Source organism: Larus michahellis, chromosome 2 (assembly GCF_964199755.1).
Source record: "Larus michahellis chromosome 2, bLarMic1.1, whole genome shotgun sequence".
NCBI classification, from domain to species: domain Eukaryota; kingdom Metazoa; phylum Chordata; class Aves; order Charadriiformes; family Laridae; genus Larus; species Larus michahellis.
Genome location: NC_133897.1, coordinates 88,465,630 through 88,482,442, shown reverse-complemented (window position 1 = coordinate 88,482,442; position 16,813 = coordinate 88,465,630). Strand labels below are relative to the sequence as shown.

At 40.2% G+C, this 16,813-nt stretch overlaps 1 protein-coding gene across 1 annotated transcript in view; it reads right to left on the bottom strand.

Annotated features, from left to right (window-relative positions):
• Window positions 1-16,329, bottom strand: part of MARCHF11 (membrane associated ring-CH-type finger 11) — a 32,164-nt gene extending 15,835 nt beyond the window's left edge. Inside the window, exons 1-2 of the mRNA XM_074573546.1 lie at window positions 15,858-16,329; window positions 14,549-14,704 (exon numbers count right to left, since the gene is read on the bottom strand). Coding sequence (XP_074429647.1) covers window positions 14,549-14,704; window positions 15,858-16,151 — 450 coding nt within the window. The 5' untranslated portion in view covers window positions 16,152-16,329. The remainder of the gene's footprint in view (window positions 1-14,548; window positions 14,705-15,857) is intronic.
• Window positions 16,330-16,813: the final 484 nt, after the last annotated feature.

Below are 16,813 nucleotides of genomic sequence, written 5' to 3'. Positions count from 1 at the left end.
ACCTATTGTTCACCTGAGTTAAAGCAAAGTTTTAAACTTCCATCTCTAAAATACTATTTTAATAATTGACATTTACATAATATTCAGGATATTCAATAGTAGAACTCCTTCCAAGTAATTTATTGGAACACTTCCAGTTCCCATACAATACATAGATGTTCACTGAACCAAAGAGAAAGCAAATGAAATTGATTCCTCTATTCACATCACCTCCATAGGGAAGAATAGGGAGATGATTTTAGTACGGTACAAAGCATCAGGAACTATTTCTGACACTGGCCTATTTCAGTGGGTTCTGGATGCTGAAACAGAGGCCATGGAAAGGCCTTTCCTGGAAAAGAACCATATAAATGATGCGAAGGTGGAAGAAATGCCATGTAATTGGAATTTTACAGTTCAAAGTTCCCAGTTCACTGAAAGAGGAGTCCTGTAAAGCATTTAAGTACTGTAAAAGGGGTAGAAAATGCTAAGTTTTGATGTGTTTTTCCATTCCAGGCACAATACAAAATGATGGTTAGGTCATGGAGCCAAAGAATGTAGATGTACAAACAAATTCAACTAGATAAGCACAGTTAAGAAGTTCTAAAGCATCAATTACCGACATTTTGTTTAAAGTACGCAGTATTTACCGCTTTCCACTATCTGCTTCTAGGCAGTCTATGAATCCACAGACATGAAATCAAGTTGTGCCTCACTGTCTACTGTCACTAGATTCACCTACATCCTGCAGCAACATTATTCACAGCTGAGAATCAGGGACTTCACCATAGTTCTGGCACAAAACAACTCTGTACCCTTGGTTAGGCACAGGATCTGAAGACGCACCTTCACTGTCTTGTCTTCTTCCTATTGCTATGTGGCAATGATGTGTTTCAGCAGTTAAGTCACAACCTCACCAGAAAACAACTGAGTAACAATATTGGCCTCTGGCCTTTTTGGCCCTGAACAAAAGCTAATTCACAGAATGGGATGAGAATTTCCACGTGAAAATCTGGAAGATGCACAACAAGGGGGAAGAGACAACCCTGATTTCACATGCTTCTTTGTAAGATATAAAACAAAAGAAACTTCAGATTTTGAGGGCAATAAAAAGACTAAAGAAACATATCCTGAGTTCAGAGGTAAGGTTGTTGCTTTATCTAATCCCTAAGAAAGATTATGGGTATCTTGGGCAAAGGTTAAAAGGCAGGATAATACCAAGGTATTGTCTACTAGCACTACTAGCACGCAATCATGAAGAAGACAATCCTGGGTTCTGGCTTGTACAAAATCTGGCAGAGCCTGCTCTAAAAGTCAATTAGAATGCAATTTATTAGATTAGCAAATCAATTAGATTGATTCTGTAATCAATTAAATGAGCAATAAATCTTCACTTGAAGACAATTTAGTCATAATTATAAAATTTTAGACTGTACAAATGAATACGGTAAATCACATATTGCTTGAAAATTTGGCTTAATGGAAGAATTAACTTATTTATTTATTATAATTGTTTTATATATTACATATTATGTATAATATATATAATTAAAACTTGATAGAAAAAGATGCACAATACATGTAGAAGAATTAATATAACCTATGCTTACTGAAATTATTAGTAACTATTATTTTAATTATTAAGTTATTATATTAGTTATTATATAAGTTATATTATATTATATAAGTTATATTATATTATATAAGTTATTAATTAAAAAACCTAATAAACAGCAAAATTTTAAAAGTCAATTGCCATAGTTTTTTCAGGTACTGCTGCATAATCACAACCGCAAACTATGTTTGAATCATTAATCAAATTTTTACTAATAGTTTGGGGTAGCTATGGTTTTGATCACCCAGTTACTTATAAGAATCATTTTTAAGATCTGAAAACATATAAGATGTAGTGCTTAATTACAGAAAATGGCAATTTAGATACTAAGTATCATCAAATATGATAGGTCTATCTGTAAAAAAATAAAATAGTTGCCTTTATAGTATACAGTACACCAGAAACTCTATATTTCTCTCTAACCATATCATGAATATGTCTGAAATCCCTTAAAGTAATTACATTATATTGCACAATATAAATGATGCTTTTGAACACTGAAAGTACCTGGCTTTCTGACTTGTTATATTGTGCATCGCAATTCATAGTACTGCAAGAAGCAATGGCTGTAATATCCAAAACTGTAATATCCATTCATATCATTGTGTTTGAAAGTCCCTAAACTATAAATTGTTCTTGGCTTAATGGTGCTTATATGACTTACACATAACCCATGTACCATCTCTTGCAGTATAAATACAGACATAAAAATAAAATTAGCCTCAGTTTCTCTCAAATAGAAGAAGTACCTAAGAGAATGAAAGGTAAGTACACACCTATCAAAGAACCACTTACTCTTCTGCAAATTGTCGCTTTTCAAGTTCACGTCTATAAACATAGTCACATTTTGTTCCGTCTACAAAATAGTCCCCTCTTTACATTTTCTAATTATGTATGACAGAGGTATTGGTCTTCCTTTCAGAAGAGCAGCTCTCAGATTGCTCTGCCCTACAGTCAGCACTATTTCTGGATTCCTTAACAATATTAACAATAACACTTGGGCGCCGATGAAACTTGTTTAGGGCACGCTTGGAAAAACACCCTAGTGATACTATAGGATAGAAGTCCCGAAACAACTCATTACCCACTTGGAAATTTTTTTGCACATAGAATGCTGCTCTTTTGACTTCTCTGGGATGGATAGAAACAGAAAAGTAGATCTTCAACTGGCCCTGGTTCTGCCACTGTCTGACTTCTGCCTTACTACAAGACAAAAATTTCTTGATATCCAAAGTTTGTGAGCAAATTATCCTTATGAGGACGATGCCTAATGAAGAAAGCAGGGAAGGTTTCTCCATCTTAGATTGAATTCTCTCTCACTCACTAGACTCTGAGAAATATCAAGACCGTAAGCTGAGAAAACAGAGCATCTAAGACAGGCGACTGCAAACAGAGATAACGGAAATAGCTAGTATAAGATCTCATGGCTCAAAGCACACAGAGAAATAACTGGCTCAGACATGTGGTAAGGGGAGGACCTAATACTCTTTTTTGGGTAGGTTTGCCCAGTAGACCTGACTGACTGTCAGTAACTCACCCAGCATCCAACTCTGAAGTACAGAATATCAACTGTGGCTCAATACCCTAAAAAACTGTATGAAAAAAAAAATAATCAGGAAAATCGCCAGTATTCTGACACTGACACCAGACAGCTTTTGCTATGCTGCAGTGAAGAGAACCATTTCTGCCATATTGGCCTAGGGGATTCTATATAGAGGATAATAGAGAATTCTAAGGGAGAAGAGAGATTGAAGAAAGGAATGCATCATTTCTCCAGTCTGGTAACTGGGAATGAGTGGGCAGCCTCAGTGCTGAAGGAGAAAGGTTGGTATTTTTTTGTGACTATGAAAACAAGCCTCGGCAACTTTCCAATAGAAGAACAGCTTTTAGAATGTCACTTTTGAATGCCTGCTCATGGTCCACCAAAGTGAAGCAGCTCAGGCTCTCAGCCAACACATTAACCAAGTCCAGTGGTGGAATCTCCAGCAGACAGCTAAAAAGCTGCTACTCTGCGCCCAGAACACCCTGCAGAGATGCTGAGTGCCACAGATAGACTGAGCAGTAGGATTGCGGCCTTCCAACACATATAGAAATTTTCAGAAAGTGCTTTTCAGAAATTGTTCAAGACCAGGCTGGAGAGGGTCTTGAGCATCCTGGTCTAGTGGGAGGTGTCCCTGCCCGTGGCAGGGGGTTGGAACTAGGTGATCTTTAAGGTCCCTTCCAACCCGAACCATTCTATCATTCTGTGATCCTATGATTCCCCTAAAGTGAATGGAATTAGGCCTTGATTACCAGAAGGCAAAAAAAAAAGATAGTGTAACTCCTGCTGAAGCAGGTCTTCATCCCAAGAATCTTCCTGACTTCTGTCACAATACTGGGAAAGGATTAGACAGCATAGTTACTGAGGGGAGTAGAGAAATAGTCACAAATTTAATGTCATAACCAAGAGTCACATCCTTAGGGATTCATATGTCAGAGACAACAATGGTTCAGTACTTAGATAAGCCAGCCAATTCATCAGCTAAGTTAGGGAAAGATTAAAAAGGAGAGAGTGACACTGGGACAAAGACATGGCTTCTTATTCACACTTCAGATATGCTAATTCGGGGTCAGAGGACATAGCACTGTGGAAATGCTAAGTGATTTTTAAGTAAACAGACTTGAAGCCTGTACCTCTGAACCCAAACAAGGAAGAAAAGAACCTTTTGGAGGTTATCATGAGGACTTGATGTACAATGAAGAGTTGTACAATGAAGACAAAGATTCACTTGTGTCATGTGATAAACACCAATACATCTGAGAGTCTCTTTGAATTACTGAAACTACCCTCTCTTCTGAAACAGCCTAGACTAGAAGACCGAAGTCCTTAGATCTTGTAGATCCTAATTGCTGTGGCTAGGTTCACAGCAATTATATCAGCGAGATCTACAAAAGCATGAGGGAAAGGCCCAGAGGAAAGACAAGATTCTAAAATCCCCACAACCATAAACTCTTCCCAGCGAATGCACAGCAGATTTTACACAAATTTCTAAACACACTCAAGTACATAGTAACCATATCAACTATCAGTGCAGAAACTCTAAAGTAGACACATTTCCCTAGAATAACCAGCAATGCCACATATTTTCTAGATCTTTTACCCAAGGGTATAGGAAGGAAAGGACAGGCTTAAGTAAAGGATTTTGAAATCCCCAACATGCATTTCATGGTCCCTCTCCTTATACCAAGTAGTGGATGATATGAAGATCTTTCCCTTAAATTTGACAGATATTAGAAGGCATCAGTAATTAATTGAATTACTATTTGGTGCAAGCATCCAGAAAGCAATGAGATGATAGGCAATACTCTGTAAATGCTGCCTGAGGAGGAAGCGACCCTCTTTACTAAGCCTCAGGAGGTTTTTAAGTCATCATTGTACATCTAAACGCAGGCAAAGTGTCCTTTTTGGAAGATGACATTGAATGATTCTTGTGGTCGCTAAAGAAGGAGGTTATGTGGAGGACGGTGTTGCAAATGCAGGGAAAGTCTGCGAGTGTAAGACTCTTGTATTCTATTTGTGTTATTCTAATGTGAGCCAGTGAGCTCACATCAGCTGTTATGCTGATTCCTTCAAGTAAAATATGTCACATTGCTTGCCTCCTATGAAACAGCAGCCCTGAAACTGAGATGCAGAATTTAGTCACCCAGGGAGGAACACAATGTGCTGGGAGTAACCACAGGTTATAGTAGATTGTAAATTCCAGATTGCTCAGATAATAGCAATGAAAGATACATAAAGAAGAGGACTCTATCTGTCTGTTCTTGCCCGATCTGCAGAGAGAGCTTCCTTAGCACGAAAGCAGAGAAGGCATACAGAAGTTTACTCTCATTTTCTCCAGATACAGTTTCCTGGATGCCAATTTTATGGAATTTGCCTTTTTCGAGACCCTTGTAGTGCTTGGAATAATTTTCTTCCAGTGTCAGCAGAGTAGCTGAATACACATGAAGCTGGCAAGTATTTCATCTTGGTGGTTTGGTTCATGACTTTCTGAAACTACTAAGGAATTTTTTTTTCCAATTATAACTGTTGTTTGGGCATAAACGACCCACAAAAATGAGCCTTAGCTCAGGAAATGGCCTCATCCGATAATATAGTTTGTATGGATACCGATACAGTGTATTCCTGTACTGGGAATATGCTTGTGACAGAAATGGCAAAGTTTAATGCTGCCAGGGAGGGAAGACACTGCCAGAAAAATATGCAAAAATATAGGAGGAAAAAATAATAAAGGGAAAGGCAACAGCATGTGGCTAAAACTGGAATACTCATTCTCCATCGGCTTCACTGAAATGTAAACAAAAGTAGCAGGAAAAAGGAATGCAGAAATAAAGAAAATAAAAAGGAAAGATGAAATAAATTAAAACAAAAAACAAAGAACCCTATGGGAAAAGAGTCGTGCAGGCAAAACTCACGATGCAAAGAGACTGTTCTGACTCAGACAAGTACTTCAAAAGAAGTGAGGCCAAATTGTTCTTTCGCTGTTGCACTACTGGCATGAAAGGAGGCAGAGGCCGTCCTTTGCACATTGCTGAAGCAATAGGAAAGAGTCTTCAGTCTGAATACAAAGCATACATTTTGGGATACATACGTACGTCCCATACATACGTATGGGACAAAAATGAAAAAAATGTAAGCGCAATACATTGAAAAGCTGTCTCCCCAGTTGAACAACTTAGGAAAGAAGTGGAAAGAAGTGCATGAAGCACTGAAGACTGCAGTGCAAACTGAACAACATTCAAAACCAAGGAGCATTAAAGCGAAGTTTCAAAATCAATTCAATAAAGCCAACTTTCTTTGACAAATTTCAGTTGTGGAAAAAACTACAGTGGCACTTCACAGTTGACACAGCATAACTGGTAGAGAAGCCAGGAGATTAGGACGGTATTTGGTGCCCAGGGCAGGCTACTTACATTGCCAAATAAGCATGAGCTAAGGAATTATAGACAAGAGGTATAAAAGGAGTACGCTATCATTTATTAACAAGTTTTCATATTGAGAAATAGAAGAAGCCTGCTGAAACAATCAGTACTTGGTTGCAATGTTTTTCACTAATCTGTGTTGATAGGAATTAAAATCTAAATCATCAGGATTTTTGACATAAGACAAAAAGACAAAAATTTGTGTTTGAAAAACTCACAAATCTTTCATCGCTAAATAAATTTCATCAATTTTAAGCTAGAAGGTCAAGACACTGGGAAAATATCCAATCAGGAAAAAAAAATGACAAAATTAGTAGCTCAAAGGTTCTTGAATGTGGGCTCCACACTATATTTTCAGCCTTGCATTGTTTACTTAGATATCCTAAGCATTTAAAATCGTAGTAACTACATATATGTAGCAACTTTGATTCCCATTCACATTTCTCTTAACTTTTGGATTTATTTTTCTTATGGAATCTGTTGCAAGTATGTAATTTATGCTTATAATCCTAGTAATAACTTTTATTCAAGATATTTCATCTGAAAAACAACCTGGTGCAGTGTCTCATGCTAGCCAAATCTTTGGCTCAAAGGAATCCATTTTTTTTTTCTGAAGTATTTAACCCACTATTTAATACACCAAGATAATGACACTCTTTAAATCTTTCTATCTATACCTATATTTCTTACCACTAGATCAGGACAACACCTGTAATTAAAACTTTATTTCCAAGTACAGTTCACAGTTGTGCTAACTGTTGTTTCACACCATTCAAGCAATCAAACTGCCCTGAGCACAATTTGCACATTTCACAAATGAAACAAAGAAACAATTGCTTTTTTAATAAGCTACAGGAAATAAAAGAGTAATGTATGCGGGGCACACACCTACGTATTTTTGATGCTTTTTTTAAAAACAGGCTCTGTTTTATTCATTGTATGTAGATACTTGATTACTTAGTATACACTTTGGAAGTCCAACAGAACTGCCTAAGTGAACACAAGCAAACTAGTTTAAAATCCATATGTTAGTACCTATCCATATGCTAGTACAAAATTGTTCTCCATGCTATAATCACCATTTCTTTGCCTAATCTATTTTTTACTGAAAATCCCCTATCTTAAATAGACAGATGTGAGCGCCAGAGTGGCTTGTCTAGCTCCCTGCATGCTGTAGCTGATGCTCTGATGAGAATAACAGATTTCCTGACTTCTATCAGTTGACATGCCAACTTTGACCAAATGTTCCATCTAGCAAAGCATGAACACATAGAGAATCAGGAAAGGAGATCTCAGGTGTTTGCCGGTGACACTCCAACCGCTGTAGCAAAATCACAAATACTATGTACACCTTCTAGATCACCTCTTCACTCTTCATCCATTCCAACCAGTGAGAAAGCTTAATTTTTGCCATACAATGTTTAAATCCTCACTAGACTAGGAATATCCAAGTTTCTGAACTGAATCATAGGTTTGAAACATTTGGTTTCCAATTTTTGTCAGTTCTGACGTAAATCTCCCCCCCTCCTCACTCTCAGTTCTTTCACAGGACTCTCTAAAACAAAATCAGTCTCCTTGCCCTCTTTCCAGCGTCTATGTTCTGTGCATTTAACCCCTTTCTACTTGATCCGCCCAATTTCAATTCTTAACTCTCTTTATAATCTCCCATGTTCCTTCCTGATGGATTCAGCTCCCATGTTGATGACCACTCTGATCTCTTAGATGAATATCATCTCTCCTCATTGGACTTAGAAATATGGTTCAGTGTTCATAGTCAACAAAACAGCCATTCATTGCTTTGATTAGCTTTTCACCTAGGTCTATATCTAGTCTTTCATTATTAGTTCTTCTTTATCCCTACCGAACTATCACTGTGATAACACTGTGATAGGATCAGTTCATTTGTTCACATATTATTCTTCATTATTTCGTGACTTTCAGATCATTGTTACTAATGATTCTTCTGTCCCCTGTTGCCTCTTACCTGTCATTAGCTACCAATTCTCTACACCATTCTACAGTTTCTACAGGTTTTTTCCTCCTTTCCACTGTAATATCCACCTGGCACTCCTTCAGCTCTGTATGCTAACAGCCACATATTTTGCTCCTAAGATACTAGTACTGTACCAGTGGCCTGCTCCCTTGTTCCATAACAAATTTGTTCTCTCATTTGAATGGCTAACCAAATGCTGCCTTTATTTTCCAACTCTCTACTCCTTTTTTCTACAAGTCCCTCTGTATTAATTGCAAAAAAACAGACAAAAGATAACACAACATGAAATTCATTATCCCCTTAGCATTTTTTCTCTGTTGCTTTCTATATTTGCAATTCCGTCCTTTCCATCAGTGGTAAAATGTTTACTGTCCTCTCTTCTTCTATAACCTCTCTACTTTGCATCAGTGACTTCATTTTGCCCTTCCTCCTGATCCACTCACCCCAATTCTCTTTTTCAGTCTCTCATTCAGAGACTTCCCTCTTCAGATCTTTCCCAGAAAGTACACAGGAAATGTATTTTGCCTTTTCCAACACAGAAAAGAACTACAGCTTTGACACCACTGGCCTCTCCAACAGCGCCGCTATCCTTCTCTTTCTAAACTCATTAGGCACGCTACATAGAACTCTGATCGTAATCACCAGCTTCCACCCAGGCATGTCACTGAAATGACTCAGAGTGTACCAAATCAAAAGGTCTATCTAGTCTAGTAACTTGTCCCTAGAAGAGGCGAAAAGTAGATGCTTAGGAAACGAAAAACCTATGCTAATGACTGATAGATCTACTTTTCTGTTTCAGACTTCTCTCTCCTGTCAAAACTAAAACATTAATCTGTTTCTACCACTTTTTGTATGGATCTTACCATATATCTAAGTTCATTAAAATCTCTGGGATTTTCATGTCCCAGCCTTCCTCAAGCAGTATGGATTCACCCTCTAATCCACGAATCTGTTCTGTAACCCAGGAATTATCTTAAATTTAAATATTTGTTTGGATCTTCCTGTTCACAATATTTCTAAAACTTGGGGGTGTTTTCTATGTAGCATATCTAAGACTATTCATATATAAAAATATAATATCTCATCACTTTTCATCTTATGTCTCCATTACTGTAACACAGCTTTTAAGTTCATGACAAAAGTAATTTTCTCAGTGACCACAAGACTGCTTCAAATGCAATTTTTTTTTAGTCCCCTACTTCAGCCATGTTACCGCCCTTCTTTCTCCACTATCCTGGTTCCTCTCTTCCCCAGCACATCAAATAATAAAGACTTGACTTGATTTTTAAAGTCCTTCCAGGCTTTTACTGACACATTAATTACCCTTTAATGACTACTCAGACATTGAATCTCATCTCTGTTCAGTTCATGATACCTATCTCAGCCAAGTATTTTATTTTCTAACAGCCCTTCCATACTTCCTTCACATTCAAAGGGTGCCTGCAAAGCTTCATTATTTTCAAGAGGCATCTTAAACTCATTTGAGATGCCAAAACCTCAGTGATAGTTACAAATGGTTACTGTACAGAGACCACTGGTTGTCCAAGATTGGGACAATCCTTTCTGTTGTTTGTGTGTTAACATAGTGAATAGCACAATGCATCCTCCTGGATCTTCATTACAGGCAGTGTAACGGCAGCAAGGTCAGTTGACTGTTGTTAGTACATAGTATAGTTTTAAAAGAGCAATTGGAGATTTGAGCCTTCTCCCTTTCCCCTTCTTAGTTATGCCTACAAAAAGTAAATGCTTTCATCCAGCTGAGCGTAGTAATTAGCAATAACTTTCACTAAACATTTACTACACATTTTTTCTGGACACTGGCCTCCATACTGAAGTATCTGAAGAACTTGACTTTTGCACTTTCTAATATAACATGCACATACATACATGCAGTCTGCTACAAAGTCTTGCTCATACTTATCTTACTGATGCCAGTGAGATTACTCAAATGAGTGAGGAGCACTCACATTAACAAGACTTCAACCTGTATTCAACAAATTCAACCTGTAATTCATGAAAACTGTTGAATATATAGTAATTTTTATGATGAATATTTCAAATGTTTAGAATCACAGTTTGGGCCACTGAAAACCACTGAACTCATGAACCACACTTCACCTCCAGTAACTACATACTTGCTTAAATAATACTAAGTACAACCTTAATTTTTTCTTCTATATTAAGAAATCAGACCTAACAATTAAGAATTCACTTTTTTAAGTAACTGTTTTGTGATTTTCCTGATGTCAGAAAACACGTTGAATTGCCATGCAATAAGCTTTTAAATTAGCACACCAATCTACTGTATCACTTTTGGAATAGGTCCAGTTCACCTAAAGTACCAGAATATAATGTTTTAATGAACAGAAGCACAGGGTATATTAAACATCTAACATAATACTATTTTATGAGAGAGTATAGTAACAGTCTAGAAAAGGCTATTCTCTAATTATATTTATTGCTCACTTTTACAGAAATTATGGGTTTTAGCACCAAAATCTATTTTCTCATCCCTTGCATGACTATATTCCACTTTTTAACATAATTTCCGAATCTTACAAGAGAATTGACCTTCTCCAATATATATTCATATTTAACTGCAAGTCTAGCAAGCTAATTTGCTAACAGCTTAGTAGTTAAATAGCACCAACAAAAAATAAAGCACTCTGTTTATATTTCCTTCAGGAAGGAAATCTGTACAAATTATAAAGCTTAACAAACCAATATAAAAAAAAAAAAATCCGTTTGTGTTTTTTTTCTCTTTGTTAATCTGAAATATAATTCTAAAGGGTTCAATTTCCAGGTCAGACATTTCAAGTTTCTCCCTCCTTTTTAATTTGTTTCAAAAGCCTTCCAAAACTCCCTGCCCAAGCCAGTATTTGTTCCATCTCCTCTCATTATAGCTTGGGGTTTTTTCTAGTTATTAACAAAACCTTGCCTATTATTGGATCTAATTTCACCCCACTACAAGGAGCAAGTCCAGCAACGTGAGTATGTACTTTCATTAATGGACTAGTGAAAGGTTAAATGTCTTTGTGATTTGTTGCTGAGAAAGATACTGAAAAAAACCCCAAATTTGCATTTCTCTGTGAAACATCCTATCAAAGATCATCAAGGTGTTTGTGTGCTCATCTTCTACTGTTAGTGCATCGGTTGATTTGTTATTTTTTATGTTTTAAAATCTATTCTTATATTAAAAGTCTACATGTTTCCAGAATTGTGAATTAAGTAGTAGTTGCTGAAACATACAAAGTGACACTGGAAAAATTGCTATTGGAATAGTCACTTACCATAGCAAATTTTGTTCCTTGAATGTATTGCCTCCAAAGAGGCCCCCCTTTGGGATTACTTTCCCTGCCATGAAGCAACAGAAACCATAGAATATGTTAGATATTAAATGGAATATTCACATCTATTCCAATGTTCTGGAAGAAAACGCAGAAAAATCTACTTCTTAACTCCCTAACCATTGTTACATTCCATAAATACCTGAAGTAAAAGTAAACCTGAGGAGCTGCTGTACATCTGCGTAGACAAATCACTGGAGAAAAAGTTATTTTGGTAAATAGTATCCTTTTTGTCTCTTATGACACTGCCTACACAGATCTAATAAGGAAAAGACTGGTAGACGCAATTCTGAGAACATGGACTGAGGCAGACTACTAGTTGTAGAGAGAGCAAACTACTTCTGTCCAAATATTCTATCTAACGTAATGCAAAAAGTCTTGCTTGCTTGGGAACTTTTAAGTACATTAGCTACCTCAACGAATGTGTTGTAAACTACTTCCATACTGAAATGGTGTAACTCTTAGCTTTTTATCAAACCTGACCAAAAAGCTACCTTAAAAAAGGCTTTTGTGTAGTCAAACAAACGATTCAGAACCTATCCAAAAGCTTAAACCAAGACAGCTGTTAAAAATGGACAATACTATTATAGTCAAGAATACGGGAGAGGAGTGAGGGCATTTTAAGACTTATCACCCTTACAAAAATACACAGACAAGTGCAGTTTTGAGAGTTCCTTTTAGATTCTGTAACTACAAGAGGAATATTCAGTGTAGGAGAATGAGAAAGGTACCACTGAGTCCCTCCAAAGAGATGCATGACCCTTTGAGTGTCGAGAGTTTGACCCTAGGAACGTATGGCTAACTTATTACTTGAGCATGCAACTCCATGAAATCTTTTTTTATCCTATTTTGTCAAGAATAAAAAAGGACAGACTTAAATAATTTACATTAAAAATGAAAGATGGAGTTAAGAATAAAACAAGGGGTTTTTTAAGAAACATGAATCTAGTTCTGCCCTTCCCCCAAAAATGTGCCATAAGTCATGAAGAGAATGGCATTTAACTTTTGACTCTTCAGGTTTTTTCTACTTGACTTGTAGCTTCACCAAACATTTTCTACTGTCACCTACTGACACTTTCTTTCTTCTTTGCTTCTGTTTTCCACAGAAATTGAATAGTTGTTCTTCAAACTGGGGCTTGATTCTGTTGTCCACAGATAGGTGCCTAATCACATTTCCAATGTCCTTTAATATCCCACTTGGCCTCCAGCTGCAGTTCCAAAGTCTCTCGTAAGTTGTGTCATATCTGCTATCCTGTGTAGATATTTTTGGCTACCTTGGGACATCTCAAATAGTACTAGATGCCTCTTTGCAGGCCACTGTGTCATGCCCTTGCTGTCAAATGACTATTTTCAGAGACTATCATTGTAGACTGTTGATAATGATATAACCTTTGCTAGGAAAAGGATGAGATTGCTGTGGACATACAGGAAATAAAGATTTTTAAAAGGTTCAAAAAGCAAAAAGGATCAAACAGAATCCCATGCCAAACTGCCAGGTAAAGTCTATGTAGAAACAGAATCTACCACCTTCATTTTTTGGAGCGTTTTACAAATCCATTACTTTTTTACATCATAAAGGTTCTATCCAGGAAAGCTTATAAGAAAAATTCCTTTGTGGATTCATAAAGAAAAAAATTGAAGTCGCAATTGGCTCTGAAAGTACTTGCACCTAATCTGAACAGCTGTAAGCAAATACTCCAGATATCCTACATCCAAGGAATGCTTATCACGTTCACACAACTGCTGTTACCATCCAAGCATGTCTTTTCTATAAAACTTCCGTCAAACTCAGGCACAGAAAAATGACCTGAGTGCTTTGGCCTTTGAGAGCTCCATCATCTCTGAGCTCATATGATCAAAACTAAAAAAAAGATACAATTATCTTACTAAATGTGTTCTTCAGATGTATGAAATACAATTTCTAGGATGGAATTTTAAGCCTCTAAAGAATTCTGATATGCAAAGCGGTATTAAGGCTTCCCTAACAGATCTGCTAAAGCTCTACGTTTCCCCTCCCCTCTCCCTGAACATGCTACCACTATAATATTCTAACTTCCAGCTGCATGTTGTGATGCTGTTAAAAGGGAGCTGGGAAAAATGTTACTGCACATTTCTGCTTCTGAAACAGCTCTTGGTGGACAAAACTTAAAGAGCGTTTTGCTACTCTGGATTGTACCCAGACTGAAAAGTCACCTCCTTTTACATTTTTACAGTAGGTGAATACACAGGCAACAGAAGTTTTTTTGCCCCTCTTCTCTGGACCCCATGCTTGAAGAATGAATGAGATCAACCTTTGACTGAGGCTTTAACAAAATATAAAGACATGTTTAAAGTTTAGCAAGTGAATCAGGAAGATCCAAGTTCTGTCATGTCTCAGTATGACTTATCTAATTACACAATTTAACAGTCTCTGAAGACCATTTCTATGGCAAGCCAAAAGCTAGAAGAACATAACAGAATCAAATGACTGCACGTTTTAATCTGTAACTGTTCTTAAAAACAAACTTCAAGTGGGTGCAAGTGCTACTGGTAAAGCATATAGGCTCTTCCACTGTATTTTCCCAAAACCTTGAAATAAACTTAAGTACCATTTTGTTTTTAAAAATTACTGGAAAGACATATTTTTTTAAACAAACAAACAAACAAACAAATTACCTGGCATGGCGTCTTCATTTTAATTGCTATAACATGGTATCTGTAACAGCAGAGTTCACAGGTCCATGACCCTCTTTCACTTATCCACTTTAACAGGCAAAGCTGATGCGTGTATCGTACTGACCCATCACAGCGGCAAGGATTTAACAATTCCCCCTGAAAAGGCAATACGGGAATGTTAATTTTAAAGGTACCTTTTATGTACATGTATGCTCAGTACCAAAATATTTACAGGTTTGTAACAATGAATTGGTCTCAATTTCAATATGTGAAAGAGCATGTATTTTTGGCTATAAAAATACCCAAAAATTAAACTGTCTTAAAAACATCTAGGTGCTTCTAATGAGAGACAAAGACAGACAACTGTCTATGCATGTATATGCACGTATGTGAAACAAGTGAAAGATCACCATGCATCAAACAACAGTAGTATTAACCCTTTCAAATATCTCAAATGGTACCTAAAGTGGTTCGATGCATTTCTCCAACAGTTATTTGCAGTCATCTCTAGGAAAGAAATGGGTGACGTCACAGAAAACCGTGCTCTTGGAGCAGGGTTCTGCGCTGTTCAGCTTGCCAGCTGTCAGGCAGGACCTCAAATACCGTCTGAAAACTTCTCCCGGTAGCTCACATATTTCTGTATTATACATCGGCATTCTCTTCTTTCTTTGAAAAGATTTCTTTTAGCTAAACTACAAGACAAGCTATAAAATGCTGGTTATGGATCCATTACTAATACTGTGTCCAGTAATGTAACGACAGAGAAGATCCTTGGAGGTCTTCTCAACATTACCTGTAAGCTAACACTCTCATTTTGAAGTCTAATAGAAACCCGAGAAATTCGTATCGTTTAAAGTCCCTGAGGGGAGAGCCATCGAGTTTGATGGCAAGAAGATGTACATACAGTGTGCAAGCCACCCATGGCAAATCTCTGATTTCCCCTAAAGCTCCACGCCCACTCGGAATTGCCCCAAGCGTTTGTCACAACGACCTGGCACAGCAACGAGGCTCGCTAACACCCCTCTGGCCGCCGACAAACAGAGGAGGGCTGTTCCCGCCGGCGGGCAGGTCTGCGAGGGGACGCCGGGCCTCCCCGGGCGAGCGGGCAGCAGCGCTCGGCCCCTTTCTCCGCCGGGCAGCCGGGGCGGCGGCGGCGGCGGGGGCCGGGCAGGCGGTGCCGAGCCCTGTCCCTGGTGCTGATCGCTCCCCGCCGCCGGCGCGCCCGGCCCCCGCCGCCTCCGGGAGCCGGGTGGTTGGGGGGTGTGTGTGTGTGGGGGGTCAATCCGCCCGCCCGCCCCTCTCTCCTCACCTGCTCGGGCCCCTGGAAGCAGATCTTGCAGATGGGGCCGGCCCCGCCGGGGTGGCTGCCGCTGCCGCTCTCGCTGCTGCACACCGAGCGGGTCTCCGTCTTGTCGCCGCCGGCGGCCCCCGCCTCCGAGCCGCCCCTCTGGCCCTCGCCGGCGCTGGGGCCGCCGCTCTCTCCCTCCTCCGGGGCGTCCCCGCTCGCCTCCCCCGCTGCAGTCGGCAGCTCCAGCGGGGCGGCGGGGTCCCGCTGCGGCTCCCCGGCGGGGACGACGACGACGCTCCCCGCGGCGCAGCTCATGCCCGCGCCGGCCCGGGGCACCCGCTCACCCGGGGCGGGGACGGCCCGAAGGGAAGGATGGCGGCGGGGCGTTGGGAGAGAGCGGGGAGGGCACCCCTTCTCGCTGCCGGCGGCCGGGGGGAAGGTGACCCGGCGCGGCGGCCGCCGCCTCCCTCCGCCGCGCTCCGCCAGCCGCCCCGGCGGCGTGTGCCCGTGAGGCGGCGGGAGGCTGTGCGTGGGGGAAGCGCCTGGGCGTGGGTCTGGCGGGGCGGGGCGGGGCGGGGCGGGGCAGGGCCGGCACACGCCGGGTGGGCTCCAGCCGCCAACGGCCGCCCCCGGGAGAGCGCGAGCCGGTGGACCGTTACTCGGCGGCGGTTGGCAGCGGGAGGGACGAGAGTCCGTTACCGCAACCGCCGCGGGCCTCCCGCAGCCGCCCAGGCGCCCGCCCCGCCTCCCTCCACTTCCTTTCCCCCCCAGTGCGGCGGGGAAGCGGCCGCCCCTGCCTGCACCCCGAGCGGGATGAAAATCCTTCCCCTCCCCTGGGCGGCAGGGTCGCCCCTGCCCTCCCGCCGCTCCCTCCCCTCAGCCCCCCCCCCACAGCCCCAACGGCTGTGGCCCCCAGCCCGCCGCCACCACCCCCTGCCCTCACGGGTAGAGCCTGGCGGTGGGCGCCGTCCGTCCCT